The sequence below is a fragment of the Pseudochaenichthys georgianus genome, chromosome 24, assembly GCF_902827115.2.
Source record: "Pseudochaenichthys georgianus chromosome 24, fPseGeo1.2, whole genome shotgun sequence".
Classification (NCBI taxonomy): Eukaryota; Metazoa; Chordata; class Actinopteri; order Perciformes; family Channichthyidae; genus Pseudochaenichthys; species Pseudochaenichthys georgianus.
Window position 1 is genome coordinate 23,917,620 of NC_047526.1, and position 26,754 is coordinate 23,944,373.

At 43.3% G+C, this 26,754-nt stretch overlaps 1 protein-coding gene across 2 annotated transcripts in view; it reads right to left on the reverse strand.

The window, feature by feature from the left end:
- LOC117440197 (nesprin-1-like) overlaps positions 1-26,754 on the reverse strand; it is a 103,358-nt gene that overhangs the window by 2,109 nt on the left and 74,495 nt on the right. For both annotated transcript variants that reach the window (XM_034076490.2, XM_034076489.2), the window contains 48 exons: positions 26,133-26,264; positions 25,856-25,956; positions 25,542-25,692; positions 25,314-25,442; positions 25,008-25,181; positions 24,656-24,871; positions 24,427-24,528; positions 24,201-24,320; positions 23,901-24,101; positions 23,619-23,792; positions 23,373-23,504; positions 22,489-22,685; positions 22,220-22,352; positions 21,920-22,102; positions 21,653-21,802; positions 21,326-21,502; positions 21,070-21,225; positions 20,822-20,977; positions 20,549-20,719; positions 20,239-20,372; positions 19,940-20,144; positions 18,575-18,757; positions 18,300-18,446; positions 17,922-18,076; positions 17,435-17,582; positions 17,258-17,352; positions 16,924-17,158; positions 16,228-16,422; positions 14,908-15,033; positions 13,775-13,930; positions 13,195-13,353; positions 12,461-12,627; positions 9,672-9,834; positions 8,872-9,059; positions 8,488-8,638; positions 7,788-7,970; positions 7,408-7,545; positions 6,680-6,871; positions 5,879-6,197; positions 5,169-5,237; positions 4,668-4,801; positions 4,083-4,209; positions 3,723-3,934; positions 2,925-3,131; positions 2,169-2,297; positions 1,223-1,459; positions 909-995; positions 347-405 (listed from right to left, as the gene is read on the reverse strand). In XM_034076490.2, coding sequence (XP_033932381.2) covers positions 347-405; positions 909-995; positions 1,223-1,459; positions 2,169-2,297; positions 2,925-3,131; positions 3,723-3,934; positions 4,083-4,209; positions 4,668-4,801; positions 5,169-5,237; positions 5,879-6,197; positions 6,680-6,871; positions 7,408-7,545; positions 7,788-7,970; positions 8,488-8,638; positions 8,872-9,059; positions 9,672-9,834; positions 12,461-12,627; positions 13,195-13,353; positions 13,775-13,930; positions 14,908-15,033; positions 16,228-16,422; positions 16,924-17,158; positions 17,258-17,352; positions 17,435-17,582; positions 17,922-18,076; positions 18,300-18,446; positions 18,575-18,757; positions 19,940-20,144; positions 20,239-20,372; positions 20,549-20,719; positions 20,822-20,977; positions 21,070-21,225; positions 21,326-21,502; positions 21,653-21,802; positions 21,920-22,102; positions 22,220-22,352; positions 22,489-22,685; positions 23,373-23,504; positions 23,619-23,792; positions 23,901-24,101; positions 24,201-24,320; positions 24,427-24,528; positions 24,656-24,871; positions 25,008-25,181; positions 25,314-25,442; positions 25,542-25,692; positions 25,856-25,956; positions 26,133-26,264 — 7,655 coding nt within the window. The remainder of the gene's footprint in view (positions 1-346; positions 406-908; positions 996-1,222; positions 1,460-2,168; positions 2,298-2,924; positions 3,132-3,722; positions 3,935-4,082; positions 4,210-4,667; positions 4,802-5,168; positions 5,238-5,878; positions 6,198-6,679; positions 6,872-7,407; positions 7,546-7,787; positions 7,971-8,487; positions 8,639-8,871; positions 9,060-9,671; positions 9,835-12,460; positions 12,628-13,194; positions 13,354-13,774; positions 13,931-14,907; positions 15,034-16,227; positions 16,423-16,923; positions 17,159-17,257; positions 17,353-17,434; positions 17,583-17,921; positions 18,077-18,299; positions 18,447-18,574; positions 18,758-19,939; positions 20,145-20,238; positions 20,373-20,548; positions 20,720-20,821; positions 20,978-21,069; positions 21,226-21,325; positions 21,503-21,652; positions 21,803-21,919; positions 22,103-22,219; positions 22,353-22,488; positions 22,686-23,372; positions 23,505-23,618; positions 23,793-23,900; positions 24,102-24,200; positions 24,321-24,426; positions 24,529-24,655; positions 24,872-25,007; positions 25,182-25,313; positions 25,443-25,541; positions 25,693-25,855; positions 25,957-26,132; positions 26,265-26,754) is intronic.

The window sequence follows — 26,754 nt, forward strand, 5'->3', positions numbered from 1 at the left end:
TATGACAAGGCCATATTCCATGATGCCATTCAAAAAGCAGCAGGGCAAAGAGAAGCAGTGAAATAAAACATTTAAAGGAGGAAGGGAGCGGCCTGATGAAGGCGAGTCCCCCCTCGTTTAAGAGCTGGTAAAACGTCTCTAGAATGAGGAAGGATCATGGAACGCAGGGTTAAAGCCTCAAAACTAATCAATCAAAGGCTAAATCATCTACTAATATCTTTTACAATCAGTCTGATTTGAATCATTGATTTTTCTCATGGGTTGAGTTTATAAAAATCAAGTTTCTAGTCAGGCGTAGCTGTGGTTCCATCATCCTCCGTGTTTCCAGAGTCCAGGAGAGAGGTACCTGTGGCGCGGGCCGCTCTCAGGGGGTCCGGGGCGGGCCTGACTACTTTTGCCTCGGGGCTGTACCACGCAATGAGCAGGGAGGGGTAAAAGAAAGAAAAGAATGTTTCAGTCAAGGGCAAATGAAGACAAAGCCTCAGATGAGAGAAAATCAAATAACATAAGGAGCCATAACATCAGCAACAAAATCAATGACGCTGATCGACTTCCAGAACCAAGCAATCTGGCTTCTCAAGAATTAATCCTGCAGAGGTACAAAAGACTGACAAAATCAATTACAAATACAGAAACAGATAATGAATTGTATACATTACTTCTTAAATGAGATACGAGTCATTACAGAAAAGAAAAGCCAGGTTCTCTTGAATATTTTTGGCAGATCAACATGGGGCAGCAAAAACATCCCCAAAACAAACGAGGGGGCAGCAACAATTGTTTTTCTATCTACATGTCAGCACAGCAATAAAAAAAAAAGGAAAATCATTTATATTTTATAAAAATAATTATTTGGAAGATGAGATGTCTACTGGCGGATCAAAGGGAGCGCGGAGGGGAAACATTACCGAGCGTTTGTGACTGTGCACGGTCACCTCTGACTCAGCAGCTGATCCGCACATCTCTGATGGACCAACAGGCAAAGAGAGGCAATCCTGAAAAAAGGATAAAAACAACATTCGTTATGTTTTATTAAAATGATGCTATTAATGGACATTGATGAAAAGTACATTTACCCAAACTGTACTTGTTTATTCTACTACAATTCATTTTGTTTAGGTTCCACAGATGAACATAGACTCTTGGCTAACTCTCTTGGCTAGTATTTACGGTAAGGAAGATGTCGTTTTATAACAAACAACCCCCTCATTCATTCCCTCACCTGCCGCGTGGCGGGGGTCTGCAGCCTCCTCTCCAGCCCCTGCAGGTCGCCGCTGACCTCCCTCAGCAGCAGCCTCAGTCGGTTCAGGATCACGTGCACCTTCTCCTGCGCCTCCAGACACTCGCTGCCCTGACTCTGGATCTGCTCCGAGGCTTTAGTGTCCACCAGCAGCTGAGAGGACAGCTCCTGCAGAGACGAGGCCTTCTGCTGCGAGTCCAGCAGCTCACGCTTGATTTGCTGCGGGAAAATAAAAGATGTTTATGACTTGGAATACTATGAATGTTTTACGTCATCTTTATTATGCCAGGGCCTTTAGGATAAGATACTATTACTTCTTTAGGGCATATTATTATGAATATTTGTATTTATTTTTTGTTTAAGTTTTGAATTTTCTTTCTGCCATTTTTCAAGACTTTTAAAAGACTTGAACATTTTAGAACAAGACACTTTTTATGGCTTATCTTTAACTCTACTTTTTTTTTATGGCAGATTACAATTACTTTTTTATGACATTTTTATCCCCGCCTTGATTTTGATATTTGAATATATTAATGTTCATCCTTTGTTATGCACAATGTAAAGGTTTTATTTTTTCCTGATGGATGACCTTTTTATTAATGTTTCTGCTTCTTTGTTCTAGTTGTTCTATAAAAGAGTTGTCCCTCTTTCTAACCTTTTTGTAAGGTTAATACATTACTAACATTTCTTTTCTTTTGAGCAGAGGTTAACAAAATGTGTACAGAACAAAAAAGACCACCAGACCATATCACATTAAATAAAAGACTTGGACCTGCCGCCAGAGAGAACCAAGTTAAATAACTACATTTAAAGACCTCCTGTGGGAATAAACCACATTTCAGGGACTGCACCTTTTCCCACTTACTTAAGGTAAATACAACTAAATGCAAAGTCTGCTGTACACAAAGCATACATCACAGAGACATACCGTCAGTGTTTTGTGGTGGGCTCGTAACGCTTCACGGTCCAGATTTGGGGGGATGGGCACCACCTGGTTCCTCCTGCGGTCGATGTTCTCCAGCCACAGCAGCAGGCCGTGGCTCGTCTCATGGAACTCCTGCAGGAAACATCACTGACATTAGCTTTGGGTTGTAGTTTCTCATATTGCAGGGTTTATCCTCAAGTTATACCTTTGTTTAAAAATGTCATTGTATAGTATGCTACGAAAGGTCAATACAATTGCACAGTAAAGTATGACTTGAAAAAGTATAGGAAAGTGAAAAGAAAGTCATATATTTGCATATTGACTAGTTAATGTGCCATTTAATCTGTGTTTTACGACCGCTGTATTCGTCTGCCTGGATTGTCTGTGTTTTATCTGTTGTAACTTTGTTCATGTGTCCTTCTTGGCCAGGTCGCGCTTGAAAAAAAGATTTTAATCTCAATGAGACTTTTTACCTGGTTAAATAATGGATATATATATAGGATAGTATGTCGAACATTTTTCAAAGAAATCAATAATAATATAGTATGTGGAAAAAAGTCAGAAGAAGTCATAGTATAGTATGTGGAAAAATGGAATAAGTCAAGTATAGCATGTCTAAAAACATAATGGAACATTGAAAAAAGTCACAAGACTATATTTCCAAAAAGAATCATCCAAAAATCATGCAACATAACAGAGGACCAAATTAAGGATGCATATCAGTTATTATTCATTCCTGGAGAGTGTGTGTTTCCATACCTGGCACTGCATCAGCGCCCTCTGCAGCTCCCCCCTCCAGTCCTCCAGGGAGGAGCCCAGACGGTCCCAGCGGGCGTTCATCTCCTTCAGCCCCTCCCTCAACTCCCACGCCTCCTCAGAGTCGGGCTCTGACTGGAGGAAGTCTGCACTGCTCAGGTTGATGGACAGCACCTCTGACTTGTGGGCGTCCACTCCCTTCAGAAGCTCCTGAGGGGAAGAGTCAAAGAAAAGAGTATTTATGAAAGCTCTGAACCATAAACCGGGTCAGACTGTAGGTGGCTCCTAGAGACAGGATGTAGGAGGTGTCAGCAGAGAGGAGTGCAGCCGGAGTAAGCTGAGTTTGATTATTAGGCTCCAGAGGGGTGTGTATTTATAGCAGAGTGATATCTCACCTAATGCTTTACAGGCAGCAGCAGCTGGACTAGATATTGAGGCGTGTGTGTGTGTGTGTGTGTGTGTGTGTGTGTGTGTGTGTGTGTGTGTGTGTGTGTGTGTGTGTGTGTGTGTGTGTGTGTGTGTGTGTGTGTGTGTGTGTGTGTGTGTGTGTGTGTGTGTGTGTGTGTGTGTGTGTGTGAGTGGAAGGGTGAGTGGAAGGTCAAAATATTAAATACATAGATACATAGCAATATGGCACAATTGTTGAAGCTTTATTATCTTGTTTAAATCATTGTTGGAAGCCAAAATTGTAATTTAAATAGAGTTTACATCAGTCCAATTTCAGCCGACAAATTCATTTGCATTTTTCAACATTTGCTGAAACAGGAACTGAAAAAGACAGAAACAGACGTGTCAACAAACCTTGAGTTTCTTGATTCTCTGCTGGATGGTGAGTATGTCGGTGCTGAGCTGGAGTCCTCGCAGCTGGTTGAGTTCGGCCTCAGACTGACCCAGCCAGGCCCTCATGCTCTGCAGATCTGAGATCAGCTGCTGCCACTGCTGCAGGTTCTGCTTGTGCCTGTGCTTCTCTCTCAGAGACTGAGCTTGGATCAGTTCCCAGCGCTCGATCACACCTGGAGGGAAACAGATTAGAATTATTTAACACAGCTCGCACACTATTTAAAGGAGAAGGTTATATATGTGTGTGTGTGTGTGTGTGTGTGTGTGTGTGTGTGTGTGTGTGTGTGTGTGTGTGTGTGTGTGTGTGTGTGTGTGACTGACCTGCACTCTGAGTGTCGGTGCTGGTGGGGTTGATGAGTCCCGGCATGTCGTCCTCGTCTTCAGTCAGCTCTCCCTCTGCTCTCTTCACTGCGTCTATACTGCCGCGACACTCTCCCATCAGACGCATCTAGAGGGATGATATGAGAAATATGTTTTCGATCCAAGGCTTTATTGTCATGTGCACAGTAGCTACAGTGCAGATATGGCAATGACAGACTTGTCACAGGCTCCTCGACCAATGCAACATGAATATATATAGGACATAAAACAGATAAAACAAATAAAATAGTGCAAGATAATGTTTTGAGATGTGCAAGTAAATACAAATACAATTTTTAGATTTTTACATAACAAAGTTTGCTTTCCCTTGAAATGAAAATAAATTGTTTTTCTTAAATGATAATAAGGTTGAGATTTAATTATATTTGCATTTGTATTGCGTATGCAGGTAACAACAGCATTTTGAAAGAAACAACAATGAAAGAAAGATTATAATAATATGCATACAGTTGAAGATAGATACAGTTTCTACAGTTATTTCCGCCCCACAGCGAGCACATATCTCTGCAAGTGATCAGCACTCACGTAGCCCATGTAGGTGGAGTCCCTGTCGGGGCTGGAGCTGCTGGCGGTGGCCTCTCTCTGCTGGAGGTGGAACCGCCCGGCATCCAGAGCCTGGTCCAGCTGCCTGAGGCTGGCCTCCAGCTGACCCGGATCACCTGAAAGAGGTTAGGACAGAGTCAAGAACACTAGAGAGGACGCGCTTTGCATGAAAAGGTTTAGCATGCTGTTGGTGACGGCTGAGGCTTGGATGGCATGCATTAGTCTGGAATGCAAATGAACAGAAAGCCATGGAAGAAAAGAACACGAAAGTCAGATTTAGTTAACAATGACATGTTAACACACAAGTCAAAAGGCAATGGGTGAGATTAGCATTTAGTGATGTGGATTGCATGCAATGATGTTATTTTGACACTTTTAGTACGCTTCTCTGAATGGTGGGACATGCTTCCTTGTATGATAGTATCAAAATAAAGTTAAAGTTTTAGTTTATGGCATGCTGTCATATGTCATGCTGTTTCCTACCAGAGGACGATTTCAATGTGTTCTCAGTCAGTTTTATATAGGCCTCTGGGCTCTCTGGAATAACTACATCTGGGGAAAAAGACATACAACATACTACTTACAATGTGGGCATGGTGTAAATATGACATCTGTGCTAATCTATAATCATTTGGCACGGATCTGGACGTTCACCTCAAAGCTCTTACTGGAAAAATGACTGGACTTGACATGAATACCCTTATTGGAAAAGATACAACGGGTGCCTGGTTTTTAAAACAGCGAAAACTGAACAATTTCTTCACCATGAAATCCTCTCTAACCATCAGTTCTAATAAGCCTCAATCCTAACACAGCAATTCATCACATGACTGTTGTTGCCATATCATAACACGTGTTACCATTTGATATCAAACATTGGAATCAACTCATTTGATGTGTCTCTAATTTCCTTATATGACATAAGAACTTTCCTGAAAATAACTTTTTTTTAAACTATTTCTTATTCATTTTCTTTTGGAAATGTTTATAACATATATATTTTAACACACCATAGCTGTTTTTCCTATAATAAATCTAAATGATAGTTATTTTTTAGGAAACTTTTTGGGAAATTGAGGAAATTGCAGAGCTCTAAAATAGCACATTAGGAAAACATTTATGATTACATCCACAGGCAATCAGCAAGCATCCATTAAGCCAATATCCATCATCTATGGAGAACGTTGACCAACCTGACAGCACTGCGGCAGCCGTCCTCAGGTACTCGTCCTCCTCCTCCGGCCCTCGGCTGCTCTCCACCAGGCCTCGTCCTCCCGGGCTGTCCAGTCCTCGGCTCAGGTCGTAGTCGTGGTCCCACTCCAGTGGGATGGAGTCCACGCTTGCGGGGGTGTCTCGTCCCGAGCGGTCTGCCCGTATGAGGGCGGTCGTACCAGAGGCTTGGCGGCTGGACGTCCGAGGCAGAGAGGGGTCGGCCCACTGCAGGTCAGAGAGCTCGCCCCCCTCCTCCATGTCCAGCTCTCTGTCTGAGCCATCCAGCTCATCATCGGCCATCTGGGGGACAAGGACAGGAACATGTTAAGAGAAGAAGGACAGCAAGATAGTGGGAGGGACAATATAATGCAAGTACGAGAGGAAATCAAGGGTCAGCTATCATTTCAAAATATGTACCCCTAAGAAGAGTGCTTTTTGTGAGGTACTGTAAGGTGAGCATGTGTTCTTTACTCCATGTTGACATGCAAATATAACATGTGTGAATTCTGTTCCTTACCAGCTGTCAGGGTAAAACTATGTTGCACACATGTTTTCGCAAGGTGGTGGTGAAGGGGGACAGCTGTAGTGTAAATGGTGTCATGTGTTTAACGAGTGGCCCATATGCTTTAGCAGGAAGTCAGATTCTCAATCTTCTTTGCAAGCATTAGACAAGAATCTCTCATATTCACTTATTCAAGCTTATTTCCGTCTGAGGAATATTGTTTTTTGTAAGATGATATAGTATTTACTGCACGATGTGTGTCGTCTGTGTTGTTACTCACAGGCAGGCGGGTGAGTTTCTTGTAGTATCTGTCCACTCGTCCGAACACCTCCTGGCAGTATCTCTGCAGCTCCTCCAGCTCTTCCTCGATGACGGCTGCGTCCAGAGGTTCACTCTTCTCAATCAGAGCTTCACCCTGCCTGAACACCAGCTCGATCTTCCCCGTGTTCAGATAGATCTCCTGCTGGAACGCCTGACAAACACACACACAACATCCAACAATAAGAAGACCATCTAGCAATGCATTTCAAATCTTTTGAAATAAATATTTAAAAAACAGAAAATTCCCATCACAGTTTAGCCAAGCTCAGAATTTGAGTTTCAAAGTAAGGCTTTCTCACTCAAATTCAAATCTGGACAAAAGTAAAAAAAAAGTTTGATATACAGTAATGCAAATAGATTTTTTGATATACTTTATTAATCCCCGTGGGGAAATTGTTTCTCTGCATTTGACCCATCCTGTGTTAGGAGCAGTGTGCTGCCATTTTGAACGGCGCCCGGGGAGCAGTGTAGGGAACGGTGCCTTGCTCAGGGACACCTCGGTAGCACTTGGTCTTGCCGGGACCTGAACTGGTGACTTTCCAGTTGCCAAGCCAAGTCTCTATCGACTTCGCCACCACCGCCCCGAAATGTTCATTTATATCTATGATTAATCCACTGGTGTTGCATCTTGGTTGAGTTGTGTTTCATGTTGGATTGCTGTGTGCAGCACCAACATTTCTGTCTTACCTTGAGCTGTTTGATCTTGGCCTGTACGTCACACTCGGAGAAATGCTCTATGTTGGTGAGCTGCAGGTCCATCTCTGTCAGCCACACGAGGATGCTGTCTCGCGCCGTTTCAAACTCCTCCCTCTGCCCGATGAAGTGCTGAATGAAAAGAAGGAGACAGACAACAATCATTAATTGTTTTCTTTATCTTTTTTAATTCACTGGGATTTTTCTGAACAACACAAGAAGTGAAGTAGGGGGATGTTACTGGTTAATGGTTATGCACGTTATTTACCATAACTGGGCCGAAATAGAATAATTGAAAAACAGCTGTGAGAACTAATGGAGAGGACTTCAGCGGTCGCATTAGTAACTCAAGTAACAATCTCAGCCTGTATTACCTTGAGTCTGCGTAGGATGGCGGCCACCCTCTTCTGCAGGTTATCCCATCTTCTGTTCCCATCATGCACCATTTCCCTGAGTCTGAGGGAGGAGTCGGTGCGGTTCTCCCGGGCCAGACGGCGGTACTGTTTGTTGATGAGCTCCAGCTGGGTCAGGCACTCCTGCACCTGGCGCTGGAAGGCCTGCAACAAAAACACACACAGATTAAAACTCTGAATAGGACACAGAATTTACGAACATACATGCTTTATTATAACGTCTTTAAAAAAGGGTTATGTGCATGCACAAAGAAAACAAACTATTTGAAAGGACTACAGATGTCCCATCAAATCTGAAAACATTACATTTTTACTGCAGTAAGAAAGAGATTACAAAAGTAAATAAGTACAAAAAATTGTAGTAAAGAAGGTCAATAAATGCATGAAACCCTCCACATGATGAAATATGCAGGGTACATCTATGTTTAAGTAAAAAGGAGCATTCCAATCAGATCCTAATGGTGCAGGCAGACAGACAGCGTGCAGGGATTTGCACGTTCGCAGTGATTGACAGCAGCAGCTGAGCAGACCAGTGCAGACGAGTTTGAGCAACATGACACTCGTTTATCTTTTTTTCTATGTTTCCACTACCCTGCAATGACTCTCTATCTTGAAATGCAGCCAACTTCACATTCTGATAACAAAAGTGAAATAAACTCACCTCGAACTTTTTCAGCTCTTCTTTAGCGACAGTATACAGAACTCCAGAGGAGTTAGGCAGAGCCGCTGTTCTTTCCGAAGTCTTCAGCCAATCCTCAAACCTGAAGTAGTCATCCAGAAACCTCTGCCACAACCGCCACGTCTCCTCAATCCTGCACAGAGACAACATCCTTGGTAACGCCATGGCTATACTTATACATATAATATACTAAATAGATCACTCAGAACACAGTTGGCCATGAAGACTTCTCACTATATAGGATTAATTGCAACATTTAATCTCAACACAAAGATGGCACTGGCTAACAATTTTGCAATGTTAACACCAGTGTATTCATATGAATGCAGGTATATGGAGAACTGAATGTATGCAAGAGGCACTGACTTGAGCCTCCTCTCCATGGACATGGCACAGATGTTCCTCCAGCGTCGGTCCAGCCCTCTGGTGGCCTGCTGGATGGAGTCACACTCCGTCTCCGTGGAGCAGGCGTCACAGTCGTGGAGCAGGACTTCACAAAGGTTCAACACTGATGCCACACCGGTGCTGTGTTTCTCTATGTCCCTCTGCAGCGTCTGCAAATTAGTCAGAATGATTTAGTTATTTATGCAGCTTTTAAAAAGATTGTAGGTGTCTCACAATGTTGTTTAATGTAGCTTGTTGTGTCTTGAGCTTCCTACTTGGCTTTGCTCCACACGTGTCTTTCATGCTATACATTAAATCAGCAATAGTGTAGAGGAACACAGTTAGCCTGCTTAAGTGCAGTAAATTCATGTGTGAGTCTAATCTGCTGCAGGAAGGGGGTCAGTGGGTTTTCAGAATCCGCTCCACATTTAGAGCTGCAGCTTGGTCAACAGGAAGGATACTGATACTGACTTTAGGCTAGCTTTAAACTGATCGAGACGTAAGCATGAGTCATGCTGTGATTCAGTGTCACTCATTTTCCACCAACTCAGTTTGAGTCATGCTGTTCTGGCGTATAAACAGAAAAGTACATGTGGGATTGTTTGTGTCTGTGTAGGTGCTTGGGCATATGAGTGAGCATATGTCTTCTAGTTTGTGTGCGAGCCAGGATGTCACTAACACATACTGGACAAACGCTGCCAACATTGGCACCGACACATTTTGTATTACTTTTCAGATCAATCATTCTGTTTTAAGTTGTTGTGGCCTTCTGTCCCACTTGCCTGTTGCTGTTTGAGTTTCCTCTGAATCTCCTGGTCGTCACAGGTGTCGTAGACGATGGGCCTGGACAGCTCCGTCTCGATGTGAGAGAGCCATGAACGCAGGCTGCTCATGTTTTTATCTAACTGCTGCACCGCCACCAGGGTCTCCCTCAACTTCTTCACCCTGGTAGAGAAACAGAGAGGGAGTCAGAGTCAGCACAGGGACAACTGTAACCACTCAGGCCGACAGTGTGGGATGGACACAAGACAAATACAGCTTATTCCTGTTTTAATTTTTGGCGATAAAAAAAACACATAACCAAAAACGATGAAGCAACAGAAAACATGTTTCATCCACTGTTGAAACTAACTGAACACATATATGGATCTGGTTGTGACTTTTAAAGTAAGAATAAAAAGACAGCTCACACAAAATAAAGAGTAACTGGGTGCCAGAGTAAGAGTAACAGATCTGCACAGATATCTTTGTTGGGAAGTAATGAACTCTTATTTGACCCTAGAGAACAACTGTGAACCATTTTGGGTCTGCAAATGCCAAACATTTCCAAACCCTTAACACTGCAATAAAAGAGATGTGAAACAAGTTTAAATTAGCCAGCATTCAGCCAATGCTCAACTCCACACCCTGCAAAGCAATGAAACTCTCTCTGTCTAACCAAACAGACTTGATGAGAATGAAGGCGTTGGCCCTTTAATGTTACCTAAAGAACTAACTCTGATAACAATAGACACCTTTAGTAAGTGCACTCTACTATCTCTGCAGCTCTCATGTGCTGTGTTGCATGGTTACAGCTGCATACAACATTCAGAACATTCCTTAATCTGCATCTTATAATGCACCATACTGCAGGATTAACTAGTTTAACTGTTCACATTATAGGGCAATATATTGCAGAGCATCACATGATCCACTGCATACACCAGTCCTTAGCCAAAACAAACTGCAAACTGTATACTTTGCACTCTGTATAAGGTTGCACACATCATGGGTCAGGTTAACTTGGAAGTCAGTCAAACACTGATGCGATAATCAAACTCCTGTTATTGTCTGAACCGCCTGGAACGTATTATAATGTCCTGTGTGGTAACCTCCACCCTACAGTTGGAAACCCAGACTAACTAAAATAACAAACAAATGATATGTGAACACTAGTTGAACGAGCCAGATCTCCACTTCACAAAGAAGCTGAAGCAGAAGAAGAGAAAGAAGATTGAGCCCTCTAAACCTTTGTGCAGCAGAAACATACTTATCTCGCTCTAACTATCCACAGAAAGGATGACTGTACATTGCAGGAGTCGGATAAAAAAAACAACATATCAGAATCTATTTTGAGTGCACAAGAAACATTGCATGAGACATGAAACATTGCACTCTTTTTCAACATTGTAAACTGTTCAAAATAAGTTTGTCCTGCCTGTTGACATCACAATCACACTCCGGCAGATCCTCGCTCGGGCCTCCTGCCATATTATCCATCCCTAAATCCAAAACCATGGGGGTGCGAGATTTCCAAAGACAACGTTCACGTCGAGAAGCGTAACGGTGTCGTTCCAAACAATCTTCTCTTTCGTCTGCGAGCTCCACATGGGACTTTCTCTAAACTCTGTCTGTGCATTAAGGGGAGGGGGAACAGGCGATGGTGGGGGGGCACAACTGTGACTTATCAACTGTTGCTCTCCAAAGTTAAAAAAAGAGAACCCCGAACAGGCGTGAGTGTGTGTGTGTGTGTTATGTATGTGTGTGTGTGTCTGTTTCTGAGTGTGAGTGCCTGAGAGTGACAAGTGCTGCTGTTTCTAAAAAGAGACTTACAGTCAGAGGCATGTGCTGCAGAGCTTGCCTGTGTCGGAGTTTCATAAACCAAAGACGCACAAAGGGGATTGTAAACAGAAGCTGGAGGCTCCATGCATGTGAGTAAACCTTAATGAATAATGAAAAACAAGAAAAAGGTGTTTGACTAGAAAAAAATATCCAGAAACCACAAAAGTCCACAAGATAGAAATCCTAACGACAGTATTCTTCACTCTGTGACAGCGACAAGGTGTCTGTCCTGTTGTGTTTTAGTGAAGGACGGATATAAGGAACAAAGAGAGTGCAGCTGTCTGCATGAGGTCAGACTCTGTCCTCCCCTGTCCTCCTTCATCCACAACAGTCTCAGAGGGGAGCAGCCGGAAGACTGTCGGGGGGCAGCTGGGGTAGTTCGAGTCAACATTTGGGTCAGGCCACGTTCAATTCCCAGCATACCGATATTTTAATGAGACGGGTTCACACTCAGTTAGGTAGAGGTGTCTGGTGAGCATAAAGGTAGATGAAGACAAAGAGGGAGAGTCGAGGTGAGAGGAGGAATGTGACCTTTCTCTGCTTGCTTGGCGGCTTCACCAAGTGGAATCCCCTCTGACAACGGAAGGAGCTCAGGAAATTCCCCAGAAGCATTGTGGGAAAATTAATTCCCTACATTCCTTCACTAAGAAAACCTCTACTCCATTGGAAGGAGTGATGCATGGGCGATGTGTAGGCTGAAGAGTATGCTTTGGGGAGAAGAAACGGTTCTCTTTTAATATAAATCATAATTATGCATAATTATAATATAATTATGCATAATTGATCAGACCACAAACTAAAGCCAAACTAAATGTTTTGAATGTTAACTTGTTAGTAGTTGTTACTCTTTATCATCAATGATCTGTGCTATTAACGACTCGAGCCAAACCCCATCTCTAAAGCAATAGAAGTATAAGTCCGAACTCTACTATCAGACCACACTCTGCTCCTGAGAGCCTCGCACACCCACCTGGCAGCGATGAGGTCCAGCAGGTGCTGCCAGCGCTCGCTGACTTTGCTCAGTTTGTGTTGGATCTCGGCCGCCTTGCTGTCTTGGCTGGCCCTGGACAGGCGCTCGCCCATAACCTGCAGCTGCTGCTTGTTCTCCTGAGACACACTGATCTCCTCCTGGTAGTCCTGGGAGAGAGACAGCAAGCAGGTTAACACAGGGAGAGTGAGTGTGAGTGTGTGTGTGTGTGTGTGTGTGTGTGTGTGTGTGTGTGTGTGTGTGTGTGTGTATGTGTGTGTGTGTGTGTGTGTGTGTGTGTGTGTGTGTGTGTGTGTGTGTGTGTGTGTGTGTGTGTGTGTGTGTGTGTGTGTGTGTACAGTGTGTCTATAGAACTGTGCTTTAAACTAGAGATGAGACCACATTATTAAGTTGAAATGATGAGTAGGGCAATGCACTGTGCACTAAATACTTATTGGAATGAATCTGAATTCAAAAGATACTGTTTTGTAAACATGCAAACATGACTGTTCCAAACATGCCAGTATCAGTAAACATTTAGGTTTTAGTACGATTTGGGTAGTAAATATTGTATGATGCTAAATAAATATGTAAAACATTTACCAAATTCTAGAAATGTTGAAACAATCGGGCCTCTGATTGGCATGTGTAAATGTCGCTGTGCTGTGTTTTTTAACGTCTACATACAGTATGTGCTAACGGTATTTTCTTTCTGTTTGTCTTTGTGCTATAATCACCTTTCGCAGCTTTTCGATCATCTCCTCAATGCTGATGTCTCCATTCTGAGAGACTTTGCTCTCCATCTGTGTGAGCCATTCACATAGCTCCTTGTTCTTCTCATTGAACACGGCCCACTCGTTCAACTTCTCGCTCACCTGCTGCCTGCGTAGGGTCAGCTGAGGGGACAAAGGACAGATGGGGGGGGAGGATGGGATGATAAGAACAAAGGTTGGTTAAGCTATGTGAAACATTTAAGGAAATAACTACATTTGTGCAAGTTAACAAATTCATTTGTTACAACAAATTAAAGGGTTTCATTGAACAGTTAATGCTATAAAAAAGAAACCTACTCAAGCAGCAACCAGAATATGCTGAGTCACTTTAATTCTTCTAATGCTCTGTTTATCAAAACACACTTCACAGTCGCACCAAACTCAGCATAACACTGTTGCCCTGTGGAGTAAAAAGTGCGCAACAGCTGTAATCTTACTCTGTCAAATGTATCTCAGCTGTTAGCACACACAAACAAGCCCTTTGAGTTTTGATTGGGGCAGCTTTTCAAAACCCCCGAGAAAAGGCTGCACTGTGTGACTGTACCTGGTGGCTGACCTCCCCCCACTGACGTTGGAGCAGCAGGAGGCGTTCCTGTAGGACTGTGATGTCATCTGCACTAACCAAACCCTCCAGGGAGTCCCTCAGCAGGAACAAGGAAGTGAGGTCATCAGTCCAGCCATCAACACTGCTCTCCAACTCCTGCATCCACAAGACAAGATTGATTTAAAACACACTGAGGTGACCCATAGACTTGAATGCATAGATTCATTCGCACCAGCCGGTTAAGACTGATTTTCTGCTGGTTTTGACAACAGCTATTGTCAAATCTAGCAGAAAAACCACAGAACAGAACTACTGAAGCTCCACTGCAGCTGCTACAACCTCAGATACAGGGATGAGGAAAAGCTAAGTGTACACTGACATACATATTACATTCATAAAATAAAACAGCTCCATTCTAGGTTAAAGGCAAGATAAAGTAACAGACACATCAAACCTTGTATCTCCTCCTCCGTCACTGTGACGGTTTTGCTGCGGCGTAATCATTTGTGGACGCCGAGCATGTCTCCATTATGCAACACGCACAAAAGAAAGCGCGCACACATATATAAATATCCCCCACTGCAAGCACCGATGCTCTGACTCTCCCTTTCTCTCTCTCCCCACCCTCTCTCTCCCTCAGCTGATGTTAACAATGTGCAGCTACTCTCAAAGCCCTCCTCCCCCTAAGGAGCTCAGTGCATGTCGTGCATGACTGCAGAGTCCAGTCGTAAATTGCAAATGATGTGAATTTTGACACATTCGTTCAAGCAGCAGCCCAGCATCATTTCAGCTATAATAATAATGTGTTTTTGATCAATTAACACAGGAAGTCAATTATTTTCAAGACTTAAATAAAAACAAGAATAGTTATTTTTATATTATATAAAAACTTAAACGACTCAAAACAATTATCACAGCCAGCAGGAGAATAAACAACAATCCAAAAAAACAAGGTCATACATTGGGACGGCGGCTAACAGATAAAGACTTTTTTGTTTGGTCTGTCTGTTTATCTGTTTGTCCCCGTAGCCAGATTAAGGGGTAGAGGACGGACAGATCAGTGTCTGTGAATGTGTTCAGAGACAAACCGAGCGTGCATGCATATATGTTTATACTGCATAGATTCTCCTCACCTTGCATCTGATCTGCTCTGAGTGCAGCTCCTCGTGGAGGTCGGGCAGTGGCACAGACAGCTTCTTCTTGAAGGCCCTCAGTTTCTCGAGTGATGCATTTATGCCCTTCTCACATCTCTCCCAGTTCTGGATACACACACAAACATGCACAGTAAGAAATAGAGCATAAAAGAAACACAAACACATGCATTCCAACACAGGCTGTAGATCTTCTATTACTCAGGGAAGTTGCTATAAATTCTTCCTGTAGCGGCAGCGTCAGTATGTGTTAACTGCAGAATACACAACCATAAACTGACAGTCAACATCAATGATCATGCAGTAGACAGGCCACTCAGCTCTGAACCTCCCCTTTAAAAAGACTGATGCAGCAAAAATCCAACAGACAAAGAAGGGATTTAACACAGCTTCATGAAAAGGTTCTGCTCCAAAAGCTATTGTCAGAGCCTTAACAGGGTCAAGTTCAGGAAAAACTGGGTAATATTTGGTAAGAACTGCTGCAACAAAATAGCATACCTAAAGTTAGAGTCATGGTAAAAGAGGACTAGAATAGCTACAGTAGCTGCTCTCTAAGTGCAAACCAAGAAGGACAGAGAGAGAGAGAGTAGGAGTAGTCCTAAGGAAAATAAGATCAAGAGAGGAGGGAACTATGTTCACCAAAAAAGAAAAAAATCTGGGGATGCATCTTTAAAGCTGCGTCATTATGTCCCGTTCTAAACAGGGCAAAGGCACAGCCTGTGAAATCTTCCTCGCAGGGTTCAAATCATGTCAGCTCACTGCACAGTGTCTACTCTCTGCATGTGTGTGTGAATATGTGTGAACTGGGCTGGCATTTTGATAACGCTTGAACACGAGTGAGTGTGCTCAGCAATTTATCTGAAGATGGTAGAGGGGCTGCTCTATCGCTGTCCTTCACTTCTATTCAGGACTTAAGATGCATGTACAACAGGTACAGATGACCTTCAGCCCCTTCACACTGCAGCACGAGAGAGACACAGCTCCAAGCTTAGCCTTCAACACCCACTCTGCTCAAATGACGCTTCATATGTGTCATAATAACATAATACAGCACTGAAAGGGAACATTTTCACCCTTAAAACTGCTTTTGCTAAAAGCTCTATAGTTGTTAAACTGTTATAATGTTGCATGATGCATCCCAATGAGTATAGGAACTTCAGCATTGAACGGGGAGTGGAAATAGTAAGACAGTCAGTTATGTTTTTTGTTGTCCCTTTTAACCGTAGCTTAGACAGAAAGGACCTAGAAAAAATCAAACCAAGAAACATGTTCACTATTGCTCCAGCTGTAGTTTTGTCTCACCTTGAGCATGCCGTGCAGCTCCCTCCTCTGCTGGTCCAGGCGGTGGTGAGCGTGCCTCCACCTCTCCTGAATGTCCATCAGCTCAGTCTGCAGGGTGGACTCGGCCCGGGAGTCAGCCGACAGCAGCAGGCTGCGGCCGGCCTCCACCGCCAGGATGTAGCACCCCTGCTGCCGCTGCAGCACACGCTCCCTCAGCTGGAGGAGCAGAGACAGGGACAGGGGGCGGAGGGGGGGCAGGTTAACTACGAGAGACTACGGTTGGGCAAGGGGTGAGGGTTTAGTATTGGGAGGTTTAGATCTGCTTACATTTTTTAGTTAAATGACATTACATTTAAAGATTGACAAGATGTATGAGTATTTTTTAGGCAGGATACATGATTGTAAAGATTTCAAGACATGGACTAGACATTTTAAATGAAAAAGGTCTGCCATATGAAAATGAGCTTAAAACACTCTCTCCCAGTGACCTCATTAATATGCAAACCTTTTGAATACGTTTTATAAGAAATAATTACTTCCAGACTCACTGGGATTTTCAGTGACCGACCTCCTGCACCTGCTCTACACTTGTAACTAATTATAAATTCAATATAATTATTATCAAACATAAATACTTTGGATTATTAATTTCAGAGAATACATTTGAATAGGGGGATAAGTTAAGGAGTGAGGCTCCTCCATAGTGTCGTCCCCTACCTGAATCTGATCCAACAGGTCTCTGGCCTGCTGCAGGGCGACGGGTTCTCCTGGCTGATGCACATCTGGATCACGAGTCACTTCTTGAAGCCATTGCAGCAGCTTCTCTGACATCTCCCGGTAGTTCTGCCACTGTCGGACCAGACTGTCAATGATGCCTCTTCTCTGCTGGGCCCGCCTCACCACACCCTGCCACTGGTGGCTCAGCAGGGCCAGCTTCACACTGAAGTCATCCCTGTATGAGAGAATACATCAAGAATTACTTATTTTCTCCACATAACTGGATAAATGTATTCATAAAATCTGACTTGTTTTTAAAATGTAGTGTGTTTACCTGTCATCCATTTGTCCCTGGTCCAACATCTGATGACCATCACTGATGATGGAGTAGAGGATCTGTTGTCTGCTGAACATCTCTGCCTGGAACAACTGAAAGTCAAAACAAATCTATATTAATAACAACACTTTAAAACTGCATTTGGTGCACATGTCCTTGAAATGCTTCTCTGACCTCATGGTCTCTCTGCTGCTCCAGCAGACTCTGGTAGTTTCCTGAGATCTCAGCAGCCAGCTTCTGTTCAGTCTGAGACAGGAAGTCCATCCACGCCTCACACTTCTGCAGGAAACTCTGCTGCTGCAGCAACACTGCCTGCAGTTTACTGGAGAGGGACAGAGGATAGTTGTTTCCAACATAAACAATCTGTTATATCTTCCTGTTTGGAGGCTAATTATGAGTTTTAAAGCATAAAACCTTTAATTAATTAACCACTAAAACTTACACTGGCACGCAAAATGTTAATTCATAATTAGTTAGTTTTTGTAATTTGTTCATTAAAGTGGCAAAAAAAATTCTCAATGAAAGTCTTAGTCAACATTAATGTTGTCAAATTACCAACACTTTCTTAAAGTATGTCATTGTTAATTTATACAAATGAATAAATACAAATAATAACTGCTATTTCTTGTATTTACATAAAAAGGTGAAGTTTAAAGGGTACCTGAATCTCTCGGTGAGGTGAGCAGAGTGAGTGGCCCAGGCTCTGTTGAGACTTTGCAGCCGTTTAACGTCTCTGTCGCTGACCGGCAGTCTGTACATCAACTCATTCACACGCTCCAGGTCCGGAGACAAACTGCTCAGCTTCAGTAAGGGAACCTAGGAACAAATAAATACACATTTTTTAGTATGACAGTCTAACAAGTGCAACTATGTGCAAAATATGCTTTCAATGCTATCAAATGAAAGCAAATCTAATGAATTTAATTAACTTTTAGTGTATGGTCGAGTGATTTGCTATACAGGATGTTTTTGTTGAAAAAGCACCAGATGTTTAAACTCAATTAATACACAATAACTCAGACAGCAATGTTTTTCATACCTTCAGTTGTTCCATACGCGTCTGCACCACAGTGAGCTCTGGGGAGCCGACCGGGTCCGACTCCTTCAGCACCTCATCGGCCTCCTCAGCCTTACGGATCAGTGCGTCCATCTGCTCTCTGAAACCCTCACAGGCCTGAGATCCACACTGAAACAGTCAGACAGACAGTTAGAATACAAATGAATGGCTTACCTTACTGATATATTGAGGTTGTGTATAGGGAACAGAGATATGTTTTTCATTCGGTCCATGCCCACAAATCCCCACTATCCTACCTGCAGTACTTCCTGCTGCCTGTTAAGGGCGTGCTCAAGTGTTGCTAGGCGATGTGTGAGTGACAGATGGTCGGACTGTAAGGCTGCTGAGGACGAGGCGTCAACTTGGATCTTCAGCTGCTCCCCTAAAGCCTGCAGCTGCCGGAGGGACTGATGCACGGAGGCTTGGTCTGCGATGCACGCCTACAACAAGTATGTCAGCAGAGAGAAGCAGGTTAGAACCAGAAACACTAACTATTGAGTGATTGAGAGTTATGATATTATACACATTTATAATATCTACATATACATGTTTAATGGCATAGGAACGACAGGACTGTGGTTTAAATGCGAAGGAAAGACAAAGACGTTTCACGTTAAATGGCCAAAATTAAAAAGTGTTTTTTGGCCTGATCGCCTTCATTAGAGCACAAAGGCCAGCAGGCTGAAATGTTTGAACTGAATGTTTGACATTGCAAGAATACATTGAAGTACATGGAAGGCAGTTCCTCTTAAACACCTGAAGGGAACCCTCAACATTAAAAATTAAAAATAATTTGTTGTATTTTTTGGATTAAAAAAAAGGCTTGATTTGCTTGTAAAATGCTTTGCAGAAGAGACAGCCCATTCACCAACAACAGTGTAGAACCACACAGTGTCTAGCAACAGTCTGCATCCAAAATGTGCCGTCTGCGTCTTCAGACATCGACCAGCATGGCCCTATAAGCCCAGCGTGACACCGGGAGACCCCTGTAGTGTAAATCATCGGCCTGTCTTTCCCTTTGCAGTCGCTTTTTCAAAAGGCCTTTGTTAAATTGTGCTGTGAATCTACATTCACGCAGACAAAAGGGCAGGGTGCCATTTGGTATTCTGCAGAGGGGAGCGAGGCTTTGTGGATCCTCATAGTGGACTGACAAGCCGTTCCAGAGCTTATTCACAAAGTCTTAGAAAGGAGCCAGAGGGTAAGCTCCCAATGCTGTCAAAACATTTTTTAAATAATCATATCATGTGCTTCAAATGGCATACTAGGTTACTGCATACTACATACTACATACCCAATCAATATGTAGTAAACACTGTGAACTAGATTAACTTTACATGACTGTATCAGTAAATGTAATACCGATCATAACAAATATTGTTTATCAAATAAACACTACCACTTCCACCGAATGTAATAGGTTCTAGTATTAGGTCTCAGATTGAGAATTACATTACATTGAATTAATTCCAATTTAGTAAACATGTGAACACAAAATCCTCATGCTACTGCATTATACATATAATGATCACGATGAAAGTGCTTTCAACATTTTCAAAGTACTTTCAAGTTTGAACATAACCACATAGTGAACTGCTTTGTTACACTGTCCTATCTCTACTCACATCGCAGTCCATTATCCAGGCACTGCTCTCCTCCTCTGTGATCTCACTGTCGGTGGCGCTCTTCAGCAGACGGTCGGCACGTGCTTCCTGTTTCTGCACTGCCGTCACACACTGGCCACACGATGACCTGTAGCGCTGCCACAACCCCAGCAGAGCCTTACTGCTCCTCAGCTGCTCTGAGATCTGCTCCAGGAGACTGTTCCACCTAAAACAGAGGAGGCGAAACAAATTGACCTCAGCTCAGATGTTGCTTCTATTTCCTGTAAAGTCACTCAGGGATGTATTTGTGTGACCCGTACCTAATGTTGAAGTCTCGGAGCGCTGTGTTGAGTGTTTCAGCCACAGACGGGTGGCACTGTGTGAGTAGCTGGTGTGTTACCGAGCCAAATTTCCTCAGGCTGCTCTCCTGCTTATCCATCTCCTCCTGCATGTTCTTTAAAAATAGACACCCAACAAAAGTCAATTTCATCTTTAATGTTTGTTAAATTTGCTTAAAACATTTTTATTTGAAGAATAAATCACTGTTGATTTTCTTTTAAACATGGTGCAGACAAATATGTTAAGCATGACTTTATGCTCCATCTACAGTCTTTTTAATAAACTCCTTACCTCCAGACCCTCCATCTGCTGCTGCACCGCCTCCAGAGACCCGTTAAGGAGGCGCAGCCTGGACACAGAGTACCTCCCCTCCATCAGGTAACCATTTATCTCCTCCGAAGCTCGGCGGTATAGCGTCCACTGCTCCAGTAACGACCGCAGGCTCATCTTCATCTCACTTATCTGATGAGAAAAGGAAGGTATACAAAACCTTGTAAGTGTCTTAAGTTCTGGGGTTCAATAGGAAAGTGTAGGCAAGGATGGCAAGTGCTCCAAAAAGCTCACCTTGTGGTCCAAATGAGCCCAGGATTGGTTCAGACCTTTGAGGGTCTCTTTGACAACAGAGCATGCTGCTTCTTTCTTATCCTGTATAAGAGCATTTCCTCTTTCTTCTGCTTTCTCTAGATCCTTCTCTTTTTCCTTCACCAATTCCTCCAACTCCTGAAATAAATAAATTGTATTTTTATAAATATAGACATTCTACAAAAGTGTGTTAGGCATTGAGAGCAGTGCTTTATGTACTGTATGTGTACCTGACAGTCTTTAAGTGCAGTCTGCACCGATGCTACATCCTCTATCCTGTGTCTCTTCTTCAGTTTCTCCTCCTGTACAGTGAGCCAGGTTTTCAAGGCCTGAACTCCATTTTCATGCTCCAACCAACCTTCCAAAACTCCTTCTAAAAGCTGAATCTAAAATAAAAACAGAATTAAAACAAGTTGAAAACCCAACAGCATACGAAAAATGTCAGACGGAAACAGTCAAGTCTAATTTTACACAGACTGAAATTACCTTTTCGGCGATGAGCCCTTGTAGAATTTGCCACCGTCTGTTCATAGCTCCCAGCTTCTCAGCGAAGTCTGTTTTGTCGCTGCGCTTCCCCTCCACATCCTGGCTGCTGATCTGCAGCACCGACTGGTTTACAAAGTCCACGGTCAACTGCTTACAGGTCAGATCTATGCGGAAACCCTGAAATACAAATGAGACATGAGGAGGAGGGAATAAAAGGGTCTGTTAATACACTCCTTGACTTATAATATGTGAAGTTCTTTGGCAGCTTGACCTGAGAGGTACAACTTGGGAGCCCTTTTGGGATGAAGAGAAAAAACTGTATTCTACCTTATACTTCTGCAAAAAGTCCTGGACCACTTCTGAGCCTACAGCTGCCATTATTCTGTCCTTGTCCTCCTGTATGATGTTCTCCATGAGAGAGATCCAGCTCATCAGCTCTGTGATGGCATGCCGGGATGCCAGCTTCTCCATCTGCAACTAAGGGACGAAAGCAGAGGGGTTAACGAAGTTTCCTCTGCTAGGACAAAACCCCTTGAGAAGCAAATTGTGCGACAATAATCAACCATTTAAGTGTAACAGCTGCTGTTCTCAGACCTGGTGTAGCTTCTCTTGTACTACTGGGATACGAGTCAGCAGCTCAGCCCACTGAGTGTCGATTTGGCCGAGCATCGTCCTGAGACCAGCTGTGTCGACTCTCTTCAATCGCAGGAGCTGGTTGCCTGTACTCAGCACAGAGGAGCGCAAGGACGACTTGGCATCCACCTCTTTGGAAAACTCCTGTCAGAAACACGACAGCGAGATAAGTTGGAATCCAGCCATGTGTTAATGAATACTATAAATTATATTGTTAGTTGTGTGGTACATTTTGGATGCTTATGTGATAACCAAACTAACCAGGAAGGCGTAGAGGTGGTCTCTGACGGTCTCCAGCTCCTGAGGCACGGTGACTGACTGAGTCGTCCAGAACTCCAGCTGATCCAGAGCAGACCGCAACCAGTGGCTCAACTGTGCCGACTCACTCTGGTACCTGACATTCATACAGAGGACACAATTATATTTCAGTACCGACAGCTTCTAAAAGATTAAAGGCATATTTATTTCTGTATTCAGCCTCTACGTATAACCACACTGGCAAATAGCACAGACTATTGTTAGAAGCTGACCTGCTCCAGTGTTTCAGCGTGGAATCGAGGCGGTGCAGCTCCTTGTTGACCTTGGTTGTCGAGGAGAGCCAGTGGTCTCCCAGCTGGGTCAGCTGGTTCTCCAGGTCTGAGCAGCCAACAGAGAGGAGGAGCCGTCTGCCCTCCTCCAGGAACTGGTACAGCTGGGGCTGATGCTCCGTCAGGCTGGCCTTTAGGCGCTAAGATAGGATAAGGGTGACTGATTAATTAACAATTCAAAGTGTTAATCTTGTAATCCCATTTGCTTAAAGGTGGGGTAGGTCATTTTGGAGAAACCAGCTCGAGTGTGCTAGAATTTGAAAATACACAGCCGGAAAAAAATCTGCGAACGCGCACATGACCAATGAGGGCACAAGATAAGTTTGTGCACAGATGGAAGGCTGACAGGCAGGTAGGCCATCCAGGTAAAATGATTGGTCGTGCTTTTTACAGTACGGCTTCCACAGATGACATTTTTGTATGGGTTTTTGTCAAAGCACTTAAGATAGTCATTGCTATCGGGATGTTAAGAGCATTCCATGGATTATAACAAAAAGTGTATCTCGACCGGGTTTCTCAAACTTACCTACCCCACCTTTAATTTAGTGCGAGTCCTGCCGTATTAGACTTGTTCGTTTTTTTATTTTAACAGATTTATATAGATAGAAATGCTGCAATGAAAAAAAAAAAACAGCCTATAACATTGGTACTCCTCTTTTTGTCAACTACGATAGAGACATTTTTGTATATTTTTAGTTTTGTATTTGCGTTAAAAATATTGCGGGTTGATGTAGTCACAATAAGTGTTTAATGACATTGGTGCTGTCTTCATCGTCATCTTTTTCTCAATCATAAAAATATACTTTTGTTCGTATAAAGATGTTTACCTGGAAGAGAGCGATCCTTTCAACAAGTCTTTCCTCCGTCTCCTCCACTAGACCTACAGTGGGTATGCTACACTCCACCGCCTCCAGCTGTCTACACAGAGCCTGGTAGTCTTCCACAAGCCTGCTCCATGACTGCCAAACAGAGGAGAAAGAAAATAGTTTACTTAATTCATTCTGCATGTTGTTTCATTTAACTAAATTGTACTGTTGCTAACTTCTATTCTTTTATAAGTAACTTTTCCTCACCTCTAGTATGCCCTCCAGCTCCACTCCCCTCCTGTGGGCCTGTTTGAGCACACTGTGGGCTGAGGCCATTATCTCCTCCATGGCCTGGCTTTCCCGTTGAGCCACGAGACCGGACACTTTGCCGTAGAACGTCTGGGTGAGGATCATATGGCATTCCAGACCCTGGAAAAAGTCCTAGATTTAAGGAAAAACATAGTTGTTAGAACGTAAAATAAATTGGTCTCTTAATCAACAACAATCAATTCAGTGAAAAACAGTATCCATTTTACTCATTGTCTTTACTTTGTGTTTGTCCAGCAAAATCTGGACTTCGATAACAGAAGCCACTGTCATCTTCTGGTCGGCAGCCATCTTGTCCTGGGCGGTGTCCACCAGGTCTGTGAGGTCATGGAGTGCAGCTTCATACTGAGCCTTGAGAGACAAGCCGTGGTTCAGGCTGCTACGTCTGGAGCCCACCATCAGCACCAGCTCCTCATAGGCATCCTACAAATATATCAATATGTCAGTGATGAAGTATTAAAGTTCCTGGAGGTAATGACCACAAGAGAAACAGAAATAAGGTCCTTAGGAAGGAGATATTACCTGTAGTTTGAGAAGTTCTTGGTGAGCGATTTGGTCAGATTGTAGTCCCTCTGCCCTTGTCTTCATCGCCGTCACTCTCTGCTCAAACTCCCTCAGACTATCATCCACCTCTGATAATGTCTACAAAAGATGCAACACATTTAATCCATTGAGAGGCTATTGCCAATTCCAATACTGTCCCTATATGTTTTATCTTTTATGTATCTGCCCTTCGTCTGTATCATACCTCTATCTGTTTGGATGCAGGTCTGTCCACAGTTCCAGCCATCTTCTGAAGCAGCTGGTGTTTATTCTCACTCAGAGCTGTGAACAGCATCCTCAGTTCATTCTGGCAAGGACAACAGAAAAGACCGTAGCTCAGACCAAGCGAGAGGCAGATTAACTTTAAGAAAACATGCTCCATACTCTAAGTTTCATCAAAATCAGACTGGTGGTTCAGCAGTCTTGTTATGTACCTGATAGGTTGAGTGTTCATGCAGCCTGTCCCTCATGGAGTCACAGTGCTGGTCCAGAGTGGCGTCCAGTAGCCCCATCCTCTCCTGCAGGCCTTCCAGTGTGTCCTCCATCAGTTCTTGCTCCTCTCCTCCACAGAGCCGACCTGCTCCTCCGCCCAGAAGTTCTCTGCACTGGTTCACTTCCCCGGTCATCTCCTTTAGCTGTTTATTCAGACCCTAGACACAAGAGCAGAGGTCCGTTATGAGGTGATTCTTTTCCATCTAGTAGCATTTTGATCGTGTTGTCTGTTGATTAGTGATGTTTATGTTGTATTTCTGGTGCCAGCCAGGGTAGCAACATCTAATTTAATACCTCGAGGTTTGTGAGTTGTGTCGATGTATCTTCAGACAGCAGCACAGGACCAGAGAGCAGCTGATTCTCCGCAGCATCTAACCAGGAGGAGGCTGCTGAAACTGCAGCATACAGATCCTGCTGGATTGTTGTTTCTCCAGAAGAAGATTTACGTTTCCTGTCACCATCTGCCGTCTGTAAGGAAGAAGACAAAATATTATCTCAGTGCATTAAAAGCTTTCAGTAAGAATATTTTTCACATAAAACATTTTCACTGGGAACAATAAGTAATGAGAAGTTATCATAAGGAAGAAATATGTGCCTTACCTCAAGGGCGATTATTTCCAGAGTCTGACTGCAGGCCTCAAACAAAGCTCTGGGAGAGCGAGAGTCCTGGCTGGCACAAACACCTCTGAACACAACGCTGGGGCTGGACAGACGGGACCGGTGGAGCACCTGAGAACAAGAGGGAAAAATTACAATAAAAGTGTCAAATTACATGGCAGTAAACTTGTATTGAAACACATCACAATCCATGACGCATGGCATGTGTACCGGGCTAAGCTGGTCCTGTTCCAGGGAGTTGAGGGAGAGCTGCAGCTTCGTGCTCTGGTCTTTATTCAGGTTTTCCCAGCGCTGCCTCATCTGCTCCAGAGGAGACAAAGTCTCAGACTCCAACAACACTCCTCCTGGGATGGACATCTCACTGTGGGAGGAAGAGAGGTGGGTTGTATAAGATACTTTTAACACATTATTCATTCATATAATAACTCTCCCAGATAGGAATATATGGCCATAATAAATGCTAAATATTATAATAAACAAATCACATCAAATCACAGAAACCTGAATAGACAGAAGTGAAGTACCTGTCCCCATTGGGTGTGGTCTGTTGGCTGAGTAACTCCTCTCCAGCGCTGGCTACAGACTGCAGCAGCCTCCTCTGCTCAGCTACTTGCTGCTGCAGCTCCTAGAAGGCCACAAAATCTCAGAGTTATATCAGATGAATCTAAAAAATATTATTAAACTAAATAGATTTGCACTAAACATGTTATCCATTTTGGCACTCAAAGTACAGTGCTTAAAATAGGCTCAGCTCAGGTTTATTAAATGTAAAAACTAAACTAAAGTTCATCTTCCTCTTACCCTCTGTCGAAGAAGGTTGTTGTGATGCTGCTGTGTGCGTGTTGTTCGAGCCTGGGAAAGCCATTCCTGAACATTGGGACTCTGAGACAGAGATGAGTCTGGCTCACTATCCTCCTGCTCCTGCAATGAACCCTGGGAGAAAAAACAGGAAACTTCAGAATTTGATTAAATGCTCAAACACTTTAACAGGAGAGAAGAGGACGGGGAATCTGATTTTCTCTCTGGGGAAGAGGCGATTAAGTTTGTTCCCGCTAAATTTGGTCCATACTGTATGTGCATGGATTAAGTCAGGGGTGTCAAACTCTATTTCATCACGGGCCACATTAGCATTATGGTTGCACTCAAAGGGCCGGTTGTAACTATATAAATATACATATATATAAATATATAATATATATATAAAATAATGTATTATATTATAGCCTCTGAATTGGATTATTATCAGATAGGGTAATAACTAACTACGTTTGAAAGCAGAAGTCCAGGGCAAATAATTGCAAGTCTCTTCAGTGCGCATGTCACAAAACGAGATGCATTGTGGGACATGTAGTTTATGGGCAACATACTTACATGTAGTAAAGTGGCATGTAACCGTATAATAAACGTATTATATTCTTTGAAA